The sequence below is a fragment of the Alosa pseudoharengus genome, unplaced genomic scaffold, assembly GCF_046254945.1.
Source record: "Alosa pseudoharengus isolate Yale_2024_CS ecotype anadromous, Long Island Sound unplaced genomic scaffold, YU_APseudo_1.1 YU_APseudo_1.1_scf_2, whole genome shotgun sequence".
NCBI classification, from domain to species: domain Eukaryota; kingdom Metazoa; phylum Chordata; class Actinopteri; order Clupeiformes; family Clupeidae; genus Alosa; species Alosa pseudoharengus.
The window spans coordinates 15,967,350-15,984,385 of record NW_027468663.1 but is presented as its reverse complement, the minus strand read 5'-3'; the positions used below and the strand labels follow the sequence as shown (position 1 = coordinate 15,984,385).

At 38.1% G+C, this 17,036-nt stretch overlaps 1 protein-coding gene across 1 annotated transcript; it reads left to right on the top strand.

Annotated features, from left to right (window-relative positions):
* Window positions 1–4,053: 4,053 nt before the first annotated feature.
* On the top strand, window positions 4,054–16,105 carry LOC143133388 (hydroperoxide isomerase ALOXE3-like). Its single transcript, XM_076293154.1, has 14 exons — window positions 4,054–4,191; window positions 11,298–11,530; window positions 11,760–11,801; window positions 12,310–12,432; window positions 12,658–12,761; window positions 12,936–13,108; window positions 13,365–13,508; window positions 13,854–14,057; window positions 14,321–14,404; window positions 14,494–14,663; window positions 14,999–15,120; window positions 15,216–15,316; window positions 15,567–15,737; window positions 15,926–16,105. The coding sequence occupies exons 1-14, from the start codon at window positions 4,054–4,056 to the stop codon at window positions 16,103–16,105; spliced, it is 1,989 nt and encodes a 662-aa protein (XP_076149269.1).
* Window positions 16,106–17,036: the final 931 nt, after the last annotated feature.

The window sequence follows — 17,036 nt, the reverse complement described above, 5'->3', positions numbered from 1 at the left end:
TTTTGCTAAAGCTAAGCTAGTAGTCTATATTGCTGGAAAATAATAGTATAAACTTACAGTAAAGTTATCAATCGCTCGGCTGCTTGTTGTTGTCTCTGAATAAACCAACAGAGATAAAAAGCAGATAGCCTACCTTGAAAAGTTGGGCAGTGTCCTAGTCCAACCCCAGGCAAATCATGTCAAAAGATTGATAGTGCGCAAACCAAAGATCCTTGATTAACGTTACTGCTTGGACTTCTGCATGCGTGGCAAGAATATGGGGTTGTCTCATAGCAGTTTGATCTGACACAAACAACAATTGACTACTTTTACCACTGCTAGGTAATAATAAAAATAATGAAACGAGCATATGATCAACATTGAGCCAACTATATCTTCTTTTCCAGCCTTACTGTAGAAATGAAGTGGCCATGGGAACATAGTGCACCCCCATGGTTTCTAAATTTGTGCAATTAATAGGTTTAGATTTTTGCAGATGATAATGACAATGCCAGCATTAATCACTCGGTTTAAATGAGAAAAATGTAAACATAGGCTGTGGCAGAGAATTTCTAGGGGGTGGGGTATTACACGTTGCCACTGTTTCCACCAATGATATCTATCGCTGCATCATCAACAACGTTGTTGGAACTACAGTGTTCGAACGTCGGAGGTAGCGAATTGCGACACAGGTACGATGCTTTCTGGAAACAGGTGTAATGTCGTTGTTTGGTCGCAAGTTGCGTCGTACCATGGTGGTTGAGCAACGTCGTTGCTAACTTTTCTAGAAACGGCCCCCTGGACAATTCTGACGCCGGACTATTGCACTTTCTCTCACTAAATCATGATTATGCTTTATCATACCGGACACGTAATCATCCCACCTTCTGTAACCTTCACCTCAGGTGCTTTAAACACCATGTCCTTCTCTCCACACCTGACTGTCATTGCATTTGCATTTGTCACTGTTTATAGACCTTACTATCCGTATTGACCCTAGGCAGATGGGTCAGGCCCTTGAGTCGTGGATCTGCTCGAGGTTTTTTCCTATATGTATCTCCTATTCTAGGGAGTTTTTCCTCGCCCCTGTTACCCATGGGCCTTCCTTCCTTCCTTCTTTCTTTCTTCCTTTTCTTTTCTCCCTCTTTTCTTTTTCTCTGATTGCCTACATTCTGTAAAGCGCCATGATACATGTGTAAAGTTTTGGCGCTATATAAGCACAATAAAATTAAATTAAAATTAAAACTAAAAATCAGTAAAAAAGTAAATATGATATTTAATATCAGCACCCAAAAATCAGGCAAAATACCCTCTTTACCAGTGTTTTCTCACATTTGATCCCCAAGTGATAGTAGTCCAAGTCTTAACGATTATAGTATTATATATATGATGATGTCATAGTGTGAAAATGGATCTTGAAAATTTGAAGACAAAAAAAATCTTGTTCCTTAGACTCTATACTAGCAAAATATGCACAAAAAAAACAATTTTTACAAGAAAATCCAGCGGTATTACACAAGACACCATACTGTAACGTCGGCGCACAAGACTATGCTAGCAAACTCCCACACAGGGCATGCTGGGATGCGGGGGCGAACTTTGGGGGGTTTATGTCTGTATTTGTCCTTATTTATTAGTCTAATGTTAGCGTCTTTACTGTAGCATGTTTCCCTTTTAGTTCTCCCTCGTGTGTGATCCTCTTTGTGTGGGTGGTTGCGTCCACCCCTGTAGGTGTAGCGTGTGTGTGTGCTTGACCTGCCCTGTGTGTACTGTGTTTGTTGTCTGTGTCCCTGTCCTCGATTCAACGATAAAAGCTTGCGTTGAACAAAGCTCTGACTCGTGACTTCAAAACGTTACAATACTATTTACTCCAAACTCTCGGTGCAAGTACAAGTATATCATATCACCCATGTTTTCCTGGTACTGCAGTACATACCACAGCACAAGCGCAGGCGCATTTTAATTACTGTATATGACATATGTGTCATATGTGGACATACGTTTCATATCTAAACAGTAAACAGAGGGAAGAGAAGCACAAATAGATTCAGACCATACATTCAACCATACATTCAGTTTAGCAATAAATAGTTGTCATTTTAAATAAAACATTTTGATATTTAACAATTTCAAACTGTTATTCAATTCTGTGAGTAGTATTTATTTTTGCACTAACAATATCTTAGTAGCACTGCACCTTTATTGTTGTAAGTTACTTTGGATAAGTGTCAGCTAAATTACTTGAAATGTAATGTTTAGGCCTAGCTTTCATGCACTAGAGCTGTGCTGGAATAGTGCTGGAAGGCAGTTTTCATCATTCCTTGCCTCATTTGATGGTTAGTAGATCTCACACAATAACCTTGACTAATACACTATTACTAATACTAGTACCTCCTCTATGGAGCCGTCTCTACATGCTATGTGGTGAATATGTGGTGGGTGAAAGACAGCCACCCGTCATCTCAATGGAGCCCAGCCTGAGTTGGCAAACCCTATACCAGCCCAACTTGAAAAAAAAAAAGCTAATCAATCAGATGAAGCTACAGTCAAAACTTTGATATGCCGACAACAGAATACCAGAGCTACATTGAGCTACTACATTACGGTTTTAGGACTCTCATTGCAATATTATAATTATACTTTAGTCTCATATGAAGCTAAAAATGTCCTGTCTGTATTGTTGACAGTTTACTTACTGACCGTTGTTACTACTACTGTAACTTATGGGATAGGGAAGTGTTTCAGAGGGAAGGAGGGAAAGAGAGAGAGCGGCTTACTTTACATTGCCGTTACCATTGAAAACGTTTTTGCTAGCATATACAGTAAATCAGGATAATACTTAGACAAAAACATGTTTCACGTTGCCATTTAAAGGAACATGCCACCCAATGTTAGTATTAATATATGTTCTTACCTTAACTTTCAGACAGAGCTTGCGACTAGCAGGCAATCAAAAGGCCTATTAAGTCTCCAAATCTCAATGATTTCATTTCACCTGTTTTTTCTTTTTACTAGGCCGAGATGAACATTGTTGGAAAAAATGTTAATGCTACAGCTTTAATTTATTTGGAAAAACATAATAGTCCTCATTTTGGCATTTAGACAATGGGAAGGCATCCAAGAATCCAATATTACAGTACCCACCAAAATATACTATATGACAGCATTTTTGGTTTGACCAGGAAATTATTCAGGCTAAAGGCTATAGGAAGACACTGGTGCAGCTTGTATAAAGCAGAGGCCTAGTGCTTTATTATGTTTGCTGTAGGATAGAGTCTAAAAGACAATATTGTGACTATTATTGGGCAGGTTAGCGCTTACTGGTTAGCGCTTCAGACCTGTAGCCGGAGGGTTGCCGGTTCGAACCCTGACCAGTAGGCATGGCTGAAGTGCCCTTGAGCAAGGCACCTAACCCCTCACTGCTCCCCGAGCGCCGCTGTTGTTGCAGGCAGCTCACTGCGCCGGGATTAGTGTGTGCTTCACCTCACTGTGTGTTCACTGTGTGCTGAGTGTGTTTCACTAATTCACAGATTGGGATAAATGCAGAGACCAAATTTCCCTCACGGGATCAAAAGAGTATATATACTTATACTCATGTTTAAAATGTCTGGCTCCGCCCGCTTGGTAGCTCCACCTATTTCTCTGGTCATGAACGACTCAGGATTGCATAGAGCTCATCACAGAATATAAAAAGGAGGGGATGGTAAACCTGTGTGGGAGAACACTTTCACTTTGCCTTGACAGCTGGAGTGACAGGATCTACTCAGACAACAGGTTGGTTCTTTTAAGAGTTGTTAGTTGGTTGCTAGTTTGCATGATAATTTTAATAACCATAATGCCAGTGGTCATACAGCACTGATAGCAACTGTGATGACTGAATATCTGATATATGAATACTGTTAGTACATGCATGAATGTAAATAGAAAAGACAATAATACTTAATAAAAAGCAGTCATTTAAAGTCAATCTAAAGAAATGTCAAGACATCGGAAAACTTGCTCTGAAGAATTGGTAAATGCTTATATTTTTTTTACTCAAAAAGGGTACAAAATTGTGATTTTTACAGGCTGACAATGACAACCTACAATGTAGATGTGACCACGGGGTCCATGATCCATGCTGGCACAACTGACTATGCGTATATCTCCCTGATTGGCACGAAGGGAGAGAGTGAGAGAGTAAAACTGGACTCCTTGTGGGAAGTTGGGCAAGTGAGTGGAAACAGGAGGAAAGCAGGCTAAGTTTCTGTTTGAGATTGTTCTTTTTTGTCATTTTTTAAATTACTTTTAACAATACAATTTCATAATACAGATAAGACAGATGTGATATAAGATAGCTGACATTCAAGCTGATATCAGACTCAGACTAATGTTAAGAATTAAGGGTAACACTTCATAATAAGGTGCCATAATAAATAGCAAACTAGTAATTACCTAACCCTTTGTTAATATTTGTTAATTGTTACTAAAATATCTATTTGGCACAAGTTAATAGTTTTTTCATCATTAATTCAATATTAGGTGTTTGCATAAAATCTGTATGGTAATATTTTAACAAATCTATTAACTAATATTGTATTAATATTTGTTACTAGTTAACTAAATGTCTTTTCGGCACTAATTAACAGTTATTTCTTACATCATTTAAATGTTAACTGTTTATTTACAAACTATATACTAATATAAAAGTTAATGACATATTATTTTTTATTTAGCTTTTCTGATTAGCTTTGTGGAGAATTAATGGAATTAATGGTTTATGGCTTTTTGGTCTTGTGAGGTGTATAAGGCACACCTCTTCTTCCACTTCATCCTTATTGGATACCTTTGTGGTTGGCTGTCCTGTAATTGGTGACCCTGTCTAGTGTTTGAAAGTAGTGTACTCTTTGCCTTTGGAAGTACTATTTGGTTGCTGCTTGAATTTGGTGAAATTCAGGGGAGGGGTGTAACAGAGTTAGAAATATAGTTTAGTGTTTGTATGTGATTTTCGCCGTAATTAAGCAGCTTTTTTGAGATTGGTGTTTTGGAGCCCCCTTTGGAGAAACGGTATACTGCAGCTCTGCTGCGTTTTGTCCTTGCATTGTTGCCATAGCTGATCAGAAGCGGTATGCTTTGCATTGGGTAGGTTGACTGTATAAAGCACTCTCCACTTTGTTTTAATTTTGTAACTGTAAAATGTTGTTTACGTTAAAAACTTCGATATACCACCTGTATTATATTACTTTACATGTATTGTTGGGATTTGGTAGCAATTCTAGCAACTTAGAGACCGTTTATTAATGTTTTCATTTTAATTTATTGTGCTTATAGAGCGCCAAAACATAACACATGTATCATGGCGCTTTACAGAATGTAGGCAATCAGAGAAAGAAGGAAAGAAAGGAAGGAATTATGACCACGAGTTCATACACACGAGTCTAACGTGACTAGCTGTAACTCCGCTAGCAACTTTCCATGCATTCAGTGTAGTTTAGCTTAGTGCTCATGGAAAGTGCAATTCAGTCTAACAGGAAATGGATGTACATTTAGTTTAGCATTATGTTTATGCATTACCTCCGTATGGTCTACGTCTGTGAGTGTTTAGTGAGTCTCAGAATATTAATAAACTCGTTCTGTGCACCTGAACATTCCATGTCGCACGTCTCCCTTGCTAGTAGGCAGTGTTGGGGGGGTTACTTTCAAAACGTATTCCGTTACAGAATACATGCCCAAAAATGTAATCTGTAACGTATTCCGTTACGTTACTCAATCTGAGTAACGTATTCTGAATACTTAGATTACTTCCGCATTGAATTGCATTTTATAAGTGTAGGAATGCGGCCATCAAATCCTGCTTATAGGCGGGTCAATATATGAAAAAAAACACCAAAGTTCAAAGAAATTGATACAAAAGGTTTTTCAACTGATTATGATACCTTTAGATGTACTTAATAACATATTAAAAATCTAGTAAAATCTGACCCCACTAAAGGGGTCATTTTCAAGATGGCGTCCAAGATGGCCACCAGAAGCTAATTTGGGATATCTGAAGCATTAATCAGCCTAGGAAAGTGTTTTTCATATTTAATCAGATTTAGCGGTCACTGAATCATATATGTCACACTAAAGTATCAGATCATCATTTTCAAAGACTTAGAATTTTCAAGATGGCGTCCAAGATGGCCACCGGAAGCTAATTTTGGCTATATCTGATGCATTATTCAGCCTAGGAAAGTGTTTTTCATGTTTTATCAGATTAAGAGGTCACTGATGACTCTTCATCTCCACCTTTTTTAGTGTTCTTATAGAAGGACCTGAGGATGCATGATGTTTTCTCTCTCAGTGTCACCATGCCTTCAAAACCTTTCCCTTCTGTGAAACATATGTCATTCCCGTACCGCTCCCTCAGTTTAGCTTTCAGATACTGATTACCGAATGGAATGGAATCAACCTCAATCAAATACTCTTTCATGTTAGATCCAAGTACAGAGACAGTCAACTGTTCTTAATTGTGTGCATTTCTGCAAGACACTCCGCTGTTCGTGTAGAAGATATGGATTACCTTGCACTGCTGCCTGTGGAACGTGTCAAAATGAACAATGTGACAATCCACACAAGTTCCTTTCAGAGGAGTCAGAGGATGATGAATAATGATATAATAATATTTCTGATCTACTTATGCGTATAGTTTAAGATTCAGTTTAATTAGCTCCCCCCTAATGATAGATGCCAACAATTATTGATCTACACAAATATACAATGCATGCCTATACAGTACTTGGGTCATGGTTCATTAAAGTCATAAAACAGCCACTTACTCGCAAACTCTACTCTACATATTGTAAAAGCATATACCCTGTACATGAAATATAACATTAATCAACAAAATAAAATTTCCATCTTCCTCCACACCAAGCATAATACATACTCTATTCTGTATAGGCAAATATAGTGTAAAGCCGATACATTTTGGCATATACAGTCCAGGGAAAACAAATGAAACGCCCTAAAATATATATTTTCTGAAAGCATATAATCTGTAGATAAGATATAGCACCATTTAAAACATGTCCCATCTTCCTCCATGCCATGAACAATGCATTGCCCTCTATTCTGTATAGGTGAATCTAGTGTAAAGGGGATACATTTTAGCCTATATTGTCCAGGCAAAACAGATTAAACACCCAAAACCATATATTTTCTAAAAGCATATAACCTCTAGATGAGATATAACACCAGTTAAGACATGTCTTATATTCCTCCATGCATGCACAATACAATGCCCTCTATAATGTATAGGCAAATCTAGTGTAAAGGGGATATATGTTGGCATGTTAAATCCAGGGAAAACAAATTAAACACCCTAAAATATATATTTTCTGAAAGCATATAATCTGTAGATAGGATATAACACCATTTAAAATATGTCCCATCTTCCTCCATGAATGCACAATACAATGCCCTCTATTCTGTATAGGCGAATCTAGTGTAAAGGGGATATATGTTGGCATGTACAGTCCAGGAAAAACAAATTAAACACTCTAAAATATATATTTTCTGAAAGCATATAATCTGTAGATAAAATATAGCACAATTTAAAACATGTCCCATCTTCCTCCGTGAATACACAATACAAAGCCCTCTATAATGTATAGGCGAATCTAGTGTAAAGGGGATATATGTTGGCATGTACAGTCCAGGAAAAAGAAATTAAACACACTAAAATATATATTTTCTGAAAGCATATAATCTGTAGATAAGATATAACACCGTTTAAAACATGTCCCATCTTCCTCCATGGATGCACAATACATTGCCCTCTATTCTGTATTGGTGAATCTAGTGTAAAGCAGATACATTTTGGTATGTACAGTCCAGGGAAAACAAATCAAACACCCTAAACTACATATTTTCAGAAAGCATATAACCTGCAGATGAGATATAACACCAGTTAAGACATGTCTTATCTTCCTCCATGCCATGGAGATGGTTAATAATCCTGTATTGCATTTGCTCTGTATTAAAACACATTGATTTTAATTTATGGCTGAAAAAGGTACAGCATTGAAACATTTTCAATTTTAACATTTAAAATCCTATTCTTGTTTAATTTGACCATTTGATATCAATTTCACCCCTGTAGGCTGAATAGTAATTGAGATATAGCCATTCTAACCTGTTGACAGCCATTTTGGCGGCCATTTTGAAAATGACCCCTTTCCCAAGGTCAGATTTTACTAGATTTTTAGTATGTTATTTAGCATGTCCAACAGTACCAGTAAAAAAACCTTTTGTATCAATTTTTTTGACGTTGAACCCTATATTGACCCGCCTATTAGGCCTACTACTAAACAGGCCTATTCTGGTGTGTTCTTCTGTTCCAAATGTCTGAAGTGTTAGGCCCACATAGGAGAATGTAAAGTCAACTAAGCTACCTGATACAACTTTAAAATAGCAAGGTGACCATTAAAACGACAGCGGGCGACTAGGTTAATTAAAATAAACAAATAAATAGGCTACTTTAAGGGCGTAGCCAGAAATTATCGATCCAATGTGTGTCTCAATTGTCCCCCGCTGACCACCTCACACATTTCTCTAGATTTTGCAACGACCTTATGCAATAAAATATGCCAGTTTTTAGGACACAGAATAATGTTTGTAATGATACCAGTTACGTTTAACAGTAACATAAGTGTAATGAGCTATTCATTGTCGAAGGTGCATGGTGAAGTGAAGTTCTTACTTTGGAAAAAAAACATTTGCCGATATCCTTGGATGGGAGATACTTGTGTCGTTCACATTTTCCATGATCAAAGAGGGCACAACTTGGGCTTGCTGTGCAAGCAAGATATTTAAGGTGTCTCAACTGTACACATGTCTCAACTGTAGCCTACTCAGTCTACCCTAATTAAGGTGTGCCTGTGAGATTTTTCGGTGGCATCAACCCAGTAGGCTACAAGTGAGGGGCGCAAATGACAGATGGAACGCAAATGGCCTGTAAATGTAAACACTATGGGCTAGGCTACTGTATATCAGTGCTCTCAAAATGAACGTGATCGCGTAATGACAATCAAAAACCGCACGTTAAAATATGATATAGGCCTACTCGCAAGAATAATTCTTCAGAGGCTGCACCATATAATTCATTTTAAAACGTAAATGTAGATCTAGAAAAAATAATAATCTATAAAGCTATTTTAAGTTAGAATAAAAAACTTAGAATGCAGTGCCTATTTTAGAGATTGGTTTTATTGTAGCCTAGGTCTAAATCAACACGTGAACTAGGCTTTGCTTATTGCTTAGCAAACTGTGTAACCGATTGGCCGAAGTAGCCTGAGCTATTAATACTTGGGAAAATATCCTTTGAACAGACATCAGGAACCACGATCAGTGAGGAACAGGAGTTACCTCCACTTACTTTACTCAATTTGCTGTGCAAACAGTCATTTCAGGGTCTCCGATGACGCTTCCATAATGCGCGCTGGCTGCGTTCTGAGGCTAGTGCAAGACGGCAGGGCTTGGATTTAAACATGTAAACAATTTAATCATAGCTTTCAGGAGCTTCTGGGAAATGGAGTTGCCTTAATTTATTTAGAGAGTGAACAAACTTATGAAACAGATAAGTATCGTCACGTAATCCATTGATTTCAACAATGTAACTGTATTCTAAATACCAACTATTTAACTTGTAACTGTATCGGAGTACAGTTACTCATAATTTGTATTCTGAATACGTAACGCCGGTACATGTATTCCGTTACTCCCCAACACTGCTAGTAGGGCTGACAGTGATGGTATAGGAATCATGTAATAAAGCCCATTCAACTACTTCTTTTTATTTTGCTTGTGCAGATGCTGTTTTATGTATGCCAGTGTCTGAAGGCATGTTTTGTTTGAACTTTTCCTAAAGGAATAAAAGTGATAAGCCAGTTTTGGTCTCAGTCCCTTCACTGTCTGACTAATAGTTATATATTACTAATATATTAATAAAGCTTAACCAACTTTATTATAAGGGTCCCCCATACTGATAGTTATATATTACTAATATATTAATTAAGCTTAACCAACTTTATTATAAGGGTCCCCCATATTGATAGTTATATATTACTAATATATTAATTAAGCTTAACCAACTTTATTGCAAGCGTTTCTGGCGCCGACAAGAGTGGCGGCATCTCAAGGTAGCTCCGTGTTTTTTTCTTGAATTTCCCCTTCGGGATCAATAAAGTATCTATCTGTCTATCTATTGTAAGAGTCCTATGGGGAGCGGTTCATATTGGGATAGGCAGAAGCACAGTTTAATAACAATTAGTTAAATAATAATAAGTCATTAACTTTTCTATTAACATATAGTTTGCAAATACTATATGTTAATAGTTAATAGAATTGCAAAAAATAACTGTTAATTAGTGCCAAAAATACATTTAGTTAACTATTAACACATATTAATACAATATTAGTTAATAGATTTGCTAAAACATTAACATACAGATTTTATGCAAACAACAAATATTTAATTGATGATGAAAAAACTATTAACTTGTGCCAAATAGATATGTTAGTAACAATTAACAAATATTAACAAAGGGTTAGGTAATTACTAGTTTGCTATTTATTATGGCACCTTATTATGGAGTGTTACCGAATTAAGTTATAGCAATGCCAAAATTGGTTTGTTGTTGCTTGTGAACTCTGCTTATTGATGCTGCTGCTACTTTTACCGATGCTGTGAGGAGGCAAAGTGTCACGCTGCTGTTGCTGCCAAAGTACATTAGGGTCCGATCGACATAGCCATGTCATGACAGTAGAACTGGACAGATGGTCCTAGGGACAAGGCAGGCGACCTGTGTACTGTGGCACTACTTGTACACTAGTAGGGTGAATATTTACCTAATGAACCACTTACCCAATGCTGTGTAGATTTCAGTACTGAACTCAGAATGAATCAAGGAGACAAACAAATTTGAGTGTTTGCTTTTATATGACGCATCTAATTTAAGATACAGCCACAACAAAGGTGCCTAATAACTATGTTTGGTTTACGTATTTACAATGGATTTATGTATTGTGCAAGTCAAGCATCTTTATTGTTGTATAAAACGTTAAAACAGCAAAGCATGTCCAAATTGTACAAAATATGAAAGAGATTTTTGGAAGTTATTTTGAAGAGTTATTTTTGAAAGATTCTAAACTTATCGTGCATTAAGTCATTGTGGGAATGTGTCATAACTATTACAGTTGGTCCACTGTAATTTTGAAGTAGTAGTATCCAAGCTGTATCTGTGCAGGTTCCTGAAGTTAATTTACCCAATTATATCTGATCTCTCTTTCCCTAACAGACTGTGTACTGCAAAGTGCATACCCCCTCCACTTTGGGGACCATACTCCTTGTCAAACTGGTGAAGAAACCTTCTGTTTTGGTTGAAAATGATGATAATGAATGGTTCTGCTCGAAAGTTCAAGTGACAACTCCTGACAATGAAGTAGTCCACTTTCCATGTTACACCTGGCTGTCTAATTTTGAAGAGATTGAGCTGAGAGCTGGTAAAGGTATGTGGTGTGATGCACAGAGGTAGACATTTGAATGCAGCAGTACCACCGATTCATATTCTCTAAACTAGGATTACCTTACACCAAAATGCTATAAATGTTAACATTTCAGAATGAACTATAAATTAAGATCGTTAGGCCTATAACAGAAGTCAAAAATTTTGAGTGCAAAAATGGGCAACATTTATAATGGTATTTGATCGAAAAAAACAAATCACATACCCATAATTTCTTTTCTAATCTGTCTCCAGCCACAGACAGAGAGAGATGGAGACACGTAAGAGGCTCTACAAGTGAGTCTATAAAGCTTGTTTGCTGACACCCATGCAACAATTGTGCTCAAGTGCACAGATTACTTTTCTTAACTTGAGTAGTTTCAGGATGAGTGGTCTCAGCAAGATTCACAAATGGTGTAGTCCATATTATGACCAGTCTATCATTGCATGTGATGACCAATCTATCATTGATTGATTGGTATGTAGAGCCCATTTACATCTAGAATAAAACTATTATTCAAACTAGAAGGACATTCAGAGAGTACAGACCTCTGCGAAGGCCACTAGCTTTGTGTACCGATGCATCCTATTTGAATTTCACTGGCCAGACGTAATTGCCATATCACGCAACAGTAGCAAAAGCGAAAGCTCATCCTTGGAGTACACCTTTTCACCAAATTGTGTAGTTTTTGTGCAATCTTACACAAGACAGAGGATATGCTTGCTAACATTCCAAATACTTTATATGTGCACATAATATGTAGTATATCAACACGTGTGTTTGTGTGTGTTTGTCCTATTCAAGATGGAAGCCATACATGGAGGGTCTTCCTGACTGTATCGATGCTAAGAGTCCTCTTGATCTTCCAGAAGAGATCAGATTCTCCTTCACCAAAGATTCAGAGATGCTCTACACAAGACAGGAAATGTGTGTCTGAAATTCCAATAACATTAAGAGAAAAACATATTCATTGCAGCTGTTTCAGATTTCAGGGCTCTTTCTTAATGCATTCCTAAGGGTTGACTTTGAAAATTAAAATGATCACAATTGAGTTTAATTGTTTTTATTTTTATACTAACAATTAAATATGTACTAAAGTGGGCATTTTTTCTTACGATTTTGACAATACATCCCCTATTCACATATCTACAGTCTGGCCACACTTGGAATGAAGGGGTTGATAACTGACACCAGTGAGTGGGCTAAACTAGAGGATATCAAAGAAGCCTTCAGTCAACACAAGACTTCCATTTCAGGTGACAGATTGTTTTTTAAAAAATGTTTTTTTTAAGATCTTCAGCTCTCAATGGATATTGTTTATAGCCATGAGCAATGTGATTTTTTCCAAAGCAGTTCTTTATAAGTAACATACTTATATTATTTATATGATGAATTGGTGTGTTTCGCTCCCTCTGTGCTATGAAGAGTAGGCTACATTGAAGATCACTGGAAGGAGGATGAGTTTTTTGGCTACCAGATCCTAAATGGCCAAAACCCTATGGTAATCCAACGTTGCAGCAAGCTGCCTTCCAATTTCGCAGTGACCGATGAGATGGTGAAGCCTTTCCTGGAGACAGGGAGCAGCCTCTCCACTGAGATGCAGGTCTGATGGAGTAGAAGAGCTTTCACCCCCTTCACCTGTACTTCTAAGTCTTTACACTTAAAGCCCTGCAGTTTCCATGTAAATTTTGTGTTTAGTAGTTTTGTAGTCTATAAATCATGTTAAGAAATCAGATACATTTATCATCATTGTCCTCAAACAAAATTACATGAAAACCTGTTTGAAATGTCGATGGAGGATCTTTTTGTCATTGTTGAACCAAATATTGTATTTTTGAAGTGCTTCTCCTCTCCAACAGAGGGGCAACATTTACCTGTGTGACTACAGGCGACTTGCAGGATTGCCTGTGCCAGTTATAAATGGCAAGCAGCAGTATATTACTGCTCCACTCTGTTTGCTCTACAAGAACCCAGAGGACAAACTGCTGCCCATTGCTATTCAGGTACACACAGACTGTGCCCTATAATCATTTAAAACAATGTATTCACTGTTAAAGTGCCATGGATAAGCATGGAAATCACCTAAACATCTCTCTTAACCATGCCTTAACCAATGACACCTAAAGAAACATGAGGAAATGTATCCATGAAAGTCATATGTATCAAATAGGTTGGCATTACAAGGCATACAATCATGTCAGTATTATGATAGGTAATTCTGAGAATATGTTTAACAACCTGATAGGGGTCATTCCCTGGAGTAGGAGGGAGCTCCGACTTTATCTGGTACTGCCCTTGCCTGTTTTTATAGCTGAGACGATAAACTTTAATGTCCATTCTTGTACCAGTTAAACCAGCAGCCCTCACAGGACAATCCAGTCTTCCTGCCCAGTGACCCAGAGTATGACTGGCTGCTGGCCAAATTGTATGTGAGGAACGCAGACTTCCACGAGCATGAGGCCAATTCTCACTATTGGCGCACACATGGACTGTCCGAGGTGTTCATTGTTTCCACACTGAGGAATCTGCCCATGTTACACCCCATGTACAAGGTATGTGACTTCCTGCAACACCTTTGAATGTTCAACTCATCATGTGGCAAGTTTCTATAATCAGTGTCACCAGTGAATGTTAAATGTTTTCCAAGGAAAGGTAAACATGACACATGGGAGCATCTTGTCTTTTGGAGCAAATGGACAAAGCACATTGATTAAATTCCAATATAACAGTCAGGTATTACAACTGTTTAATTGTATGTTCCCCCATTTTGGAGAATGGCGAAGCTTTAAGCAGACATGTATTTTTCCCCTTGTAGTTGCTGATCCAACACACCCGCTATACTGTACATATCAACACCAATGGTCGTTTCAACCTCTTTGGACCTCAAGGCGTATACACTGTGGTATAATATCATCAATTTTTTTATGTCTATTCTGTGCTTCTTGTGTTTGATGGTTTAGAATACATATTATTCATATCCCCTTATAGTCCACTAACCTTGGAGGCCAGGGTCAGTTTGACCTCCCAAAGAAGTGGTTGTCTGAAGTGACCTTTAGCTCCTTCTGCCTGCCGGAGGATATCGATGCCCGAGGTCTGGAGTCCATCCCCAACTTCTATTACAGAGATGATGGCCTCAAGGTCTGGGAGATCCTCAACAGGTGCTTTTTATACCCCTCCACTGACATTTAGGTCAACCTCACAACCAGATCTTATGGGAATACACCAGCAAAGCATGTACTGCCATTGGCACAGAGCACCTTCAGAGCTTCAGTATTTTTTGTAATGTCTGATTTACTCTAGTGTTTCAGGTAGAAGATATTCCTGAGTCATATCTGTAAACTGTCTCCTCCTGTACTGTTGAAGCCTTGAGTGATATATGCCAGGCCAAATACTACAAATGTCAATGGACATTCATTTTCACTGGAGCCTTCCAGTCTATATTGTCTAATGGGTGTCCTGCTTATGATGGTAATGGTGTACTGTCTCTGTGCAGGTATGTGCGCAGCATAGTGGAGCACTACTACCCTAATGACCAAGAGATTCAGAAAGACTCTGAGCTCCAAAACTGGATCAAAGACATCTTCATCCATGGGTTCCTTGGGCAAAAAAAAACTGGTAGATATAAAATCATGGCATTTATTCATGTAGGGCACACTCATTCACCTCACCTCATTTAATGTGGGTATAACTAAAATGAGTTAATTCCACAGGTTTCCCGGAAAAATTTGGGACGGTGAAAGAAGTTGTTGAGTTTGTCACCATGGTGATCTTCAACATGTCAGCACAGCACTCTGCCGTCAACACAGGACAGGTAAACAGACCCACAAATCACTGGTGTTTCTGTAAATAGTAAGGCTTGACTTATATCCACTGAGATACAAAGGAGTCATCAAGAAGTTTTGATCGATATCTAGTCATCTGACTACCAAAATGGCACACAGCTCTAAAAATGTACAGCCAGTTACAGTTATTATGTCATCCAGCTCAAAACGAATAAATGGATAGTATGAAAACCTATTTGAGTAGTATTACATCCATTGCCATTTGTTTTTCTTGGACAGTTTGACTATGGTGGCTGGCTCCCCAACTCCCCCAACTCAATGCAGAAGCCCCCTCCCACCACTAAGGGGCACTCTACTGAACGCACCCTTCTGGAGACACTGCCTGACATCGCTACCACAGTCAATGGAGCAGTCTTCCGATGGATGCTCAGCGCTAAAACATCCGACTTTGTAAGTTTTTCCCTAAGGCCTTCTACTTTCTTATCCTAAATCATGTAAATACTTGTCTGTGAAAGACATTTCACATCTGGATGGTACAAATGCCTGACATTTTCATACACAGTACAGGCAAGAAACTAATTGCTATATGTTTGTTTCATAATATGTAACTTATGTCTAATTATGTCTCTCTGGCTCAGATTCCACTTGGCTGTTTCCCTGATGAGCACTTCTGTGAGGATGCCCCCCTGAGGTTCATACAGGAACTGCAGTCAGATTTGGACAGTCTGACTCAGCAGATCAGAGAGAGAAACAAAAGTCTTGTTGTGCCTTATTTCTACCTCTGTCCAGCAGAGATGGAAAACAGCACTAGCATCTGAAAGAGAAACTGAGAAAGTCCTCATCATGTCAGTTCCAAGTTTTCCCTAGGAAAAATAGAAAATAAAGCTGGATTAGATTGGAGTAAAATACTTATTGTTCAATGTATTGCTTCGATATCTTACATATCTTATCAGGTCAATATTTTCAGGGGACTCCAGGGTCTGCACCATCAGCCACACCTCCCATCAAATCATCTTTACCTGCTTATACATTATAAACCCATTCCCATGTGTTTTGCCCCATGTCACCAACACAGTGTCTGTAATGGATTCTTCATGCAATTGATTCTGTATGCAATTCTTTTTAGATACAAGCTCCTTGTGTTGTCCTTCAGTATATAAACAGTAGCCTACTATACCCAGAGGCACCAACTCTGCGACATCAGGGAGGAATTCAGTGTTCAGAATATTCAACACAACTTTTTGACTCCTCTGATCTGCTCAAAACAGTTGATAGTTGGTATGAGAATAACAACTAGATGTACCGCATAGCGGTACAAAATATGACCGCCGCTCAGTCCTGTACATCCGTTCCGCGAAAATAAATCACACTTCAATTTGTCTCCATATTTTACTCCATCCCCCACTCTTGAAACTTTTGTGTATGCTTGTTTGGCATGCCTGAGTGTGTGTGTGCGGCTGCACAGAAAGTAGCCTACTGGTGCTGAAAAGGTGAATAGATTGTAGAATAGCCAAAGAAGATGTAGCATTGTTATAAAACCTTTAAAATCTCTAAACAATCACAAGTAGGGCAGTTCATCACAGTTCATCCATTGCAACTGGATTGATGAAAGGTCACTTACACCTGTAGGCTACATTGTATTTGGGAAAAGCAAAAGGTATCAGCATAATTTTATTTATTTATTTATTTATTTATAAATAAACAAAAACATCTCTGTCAGTTCCATGCCGTTTTCAACAGCTATCAAAA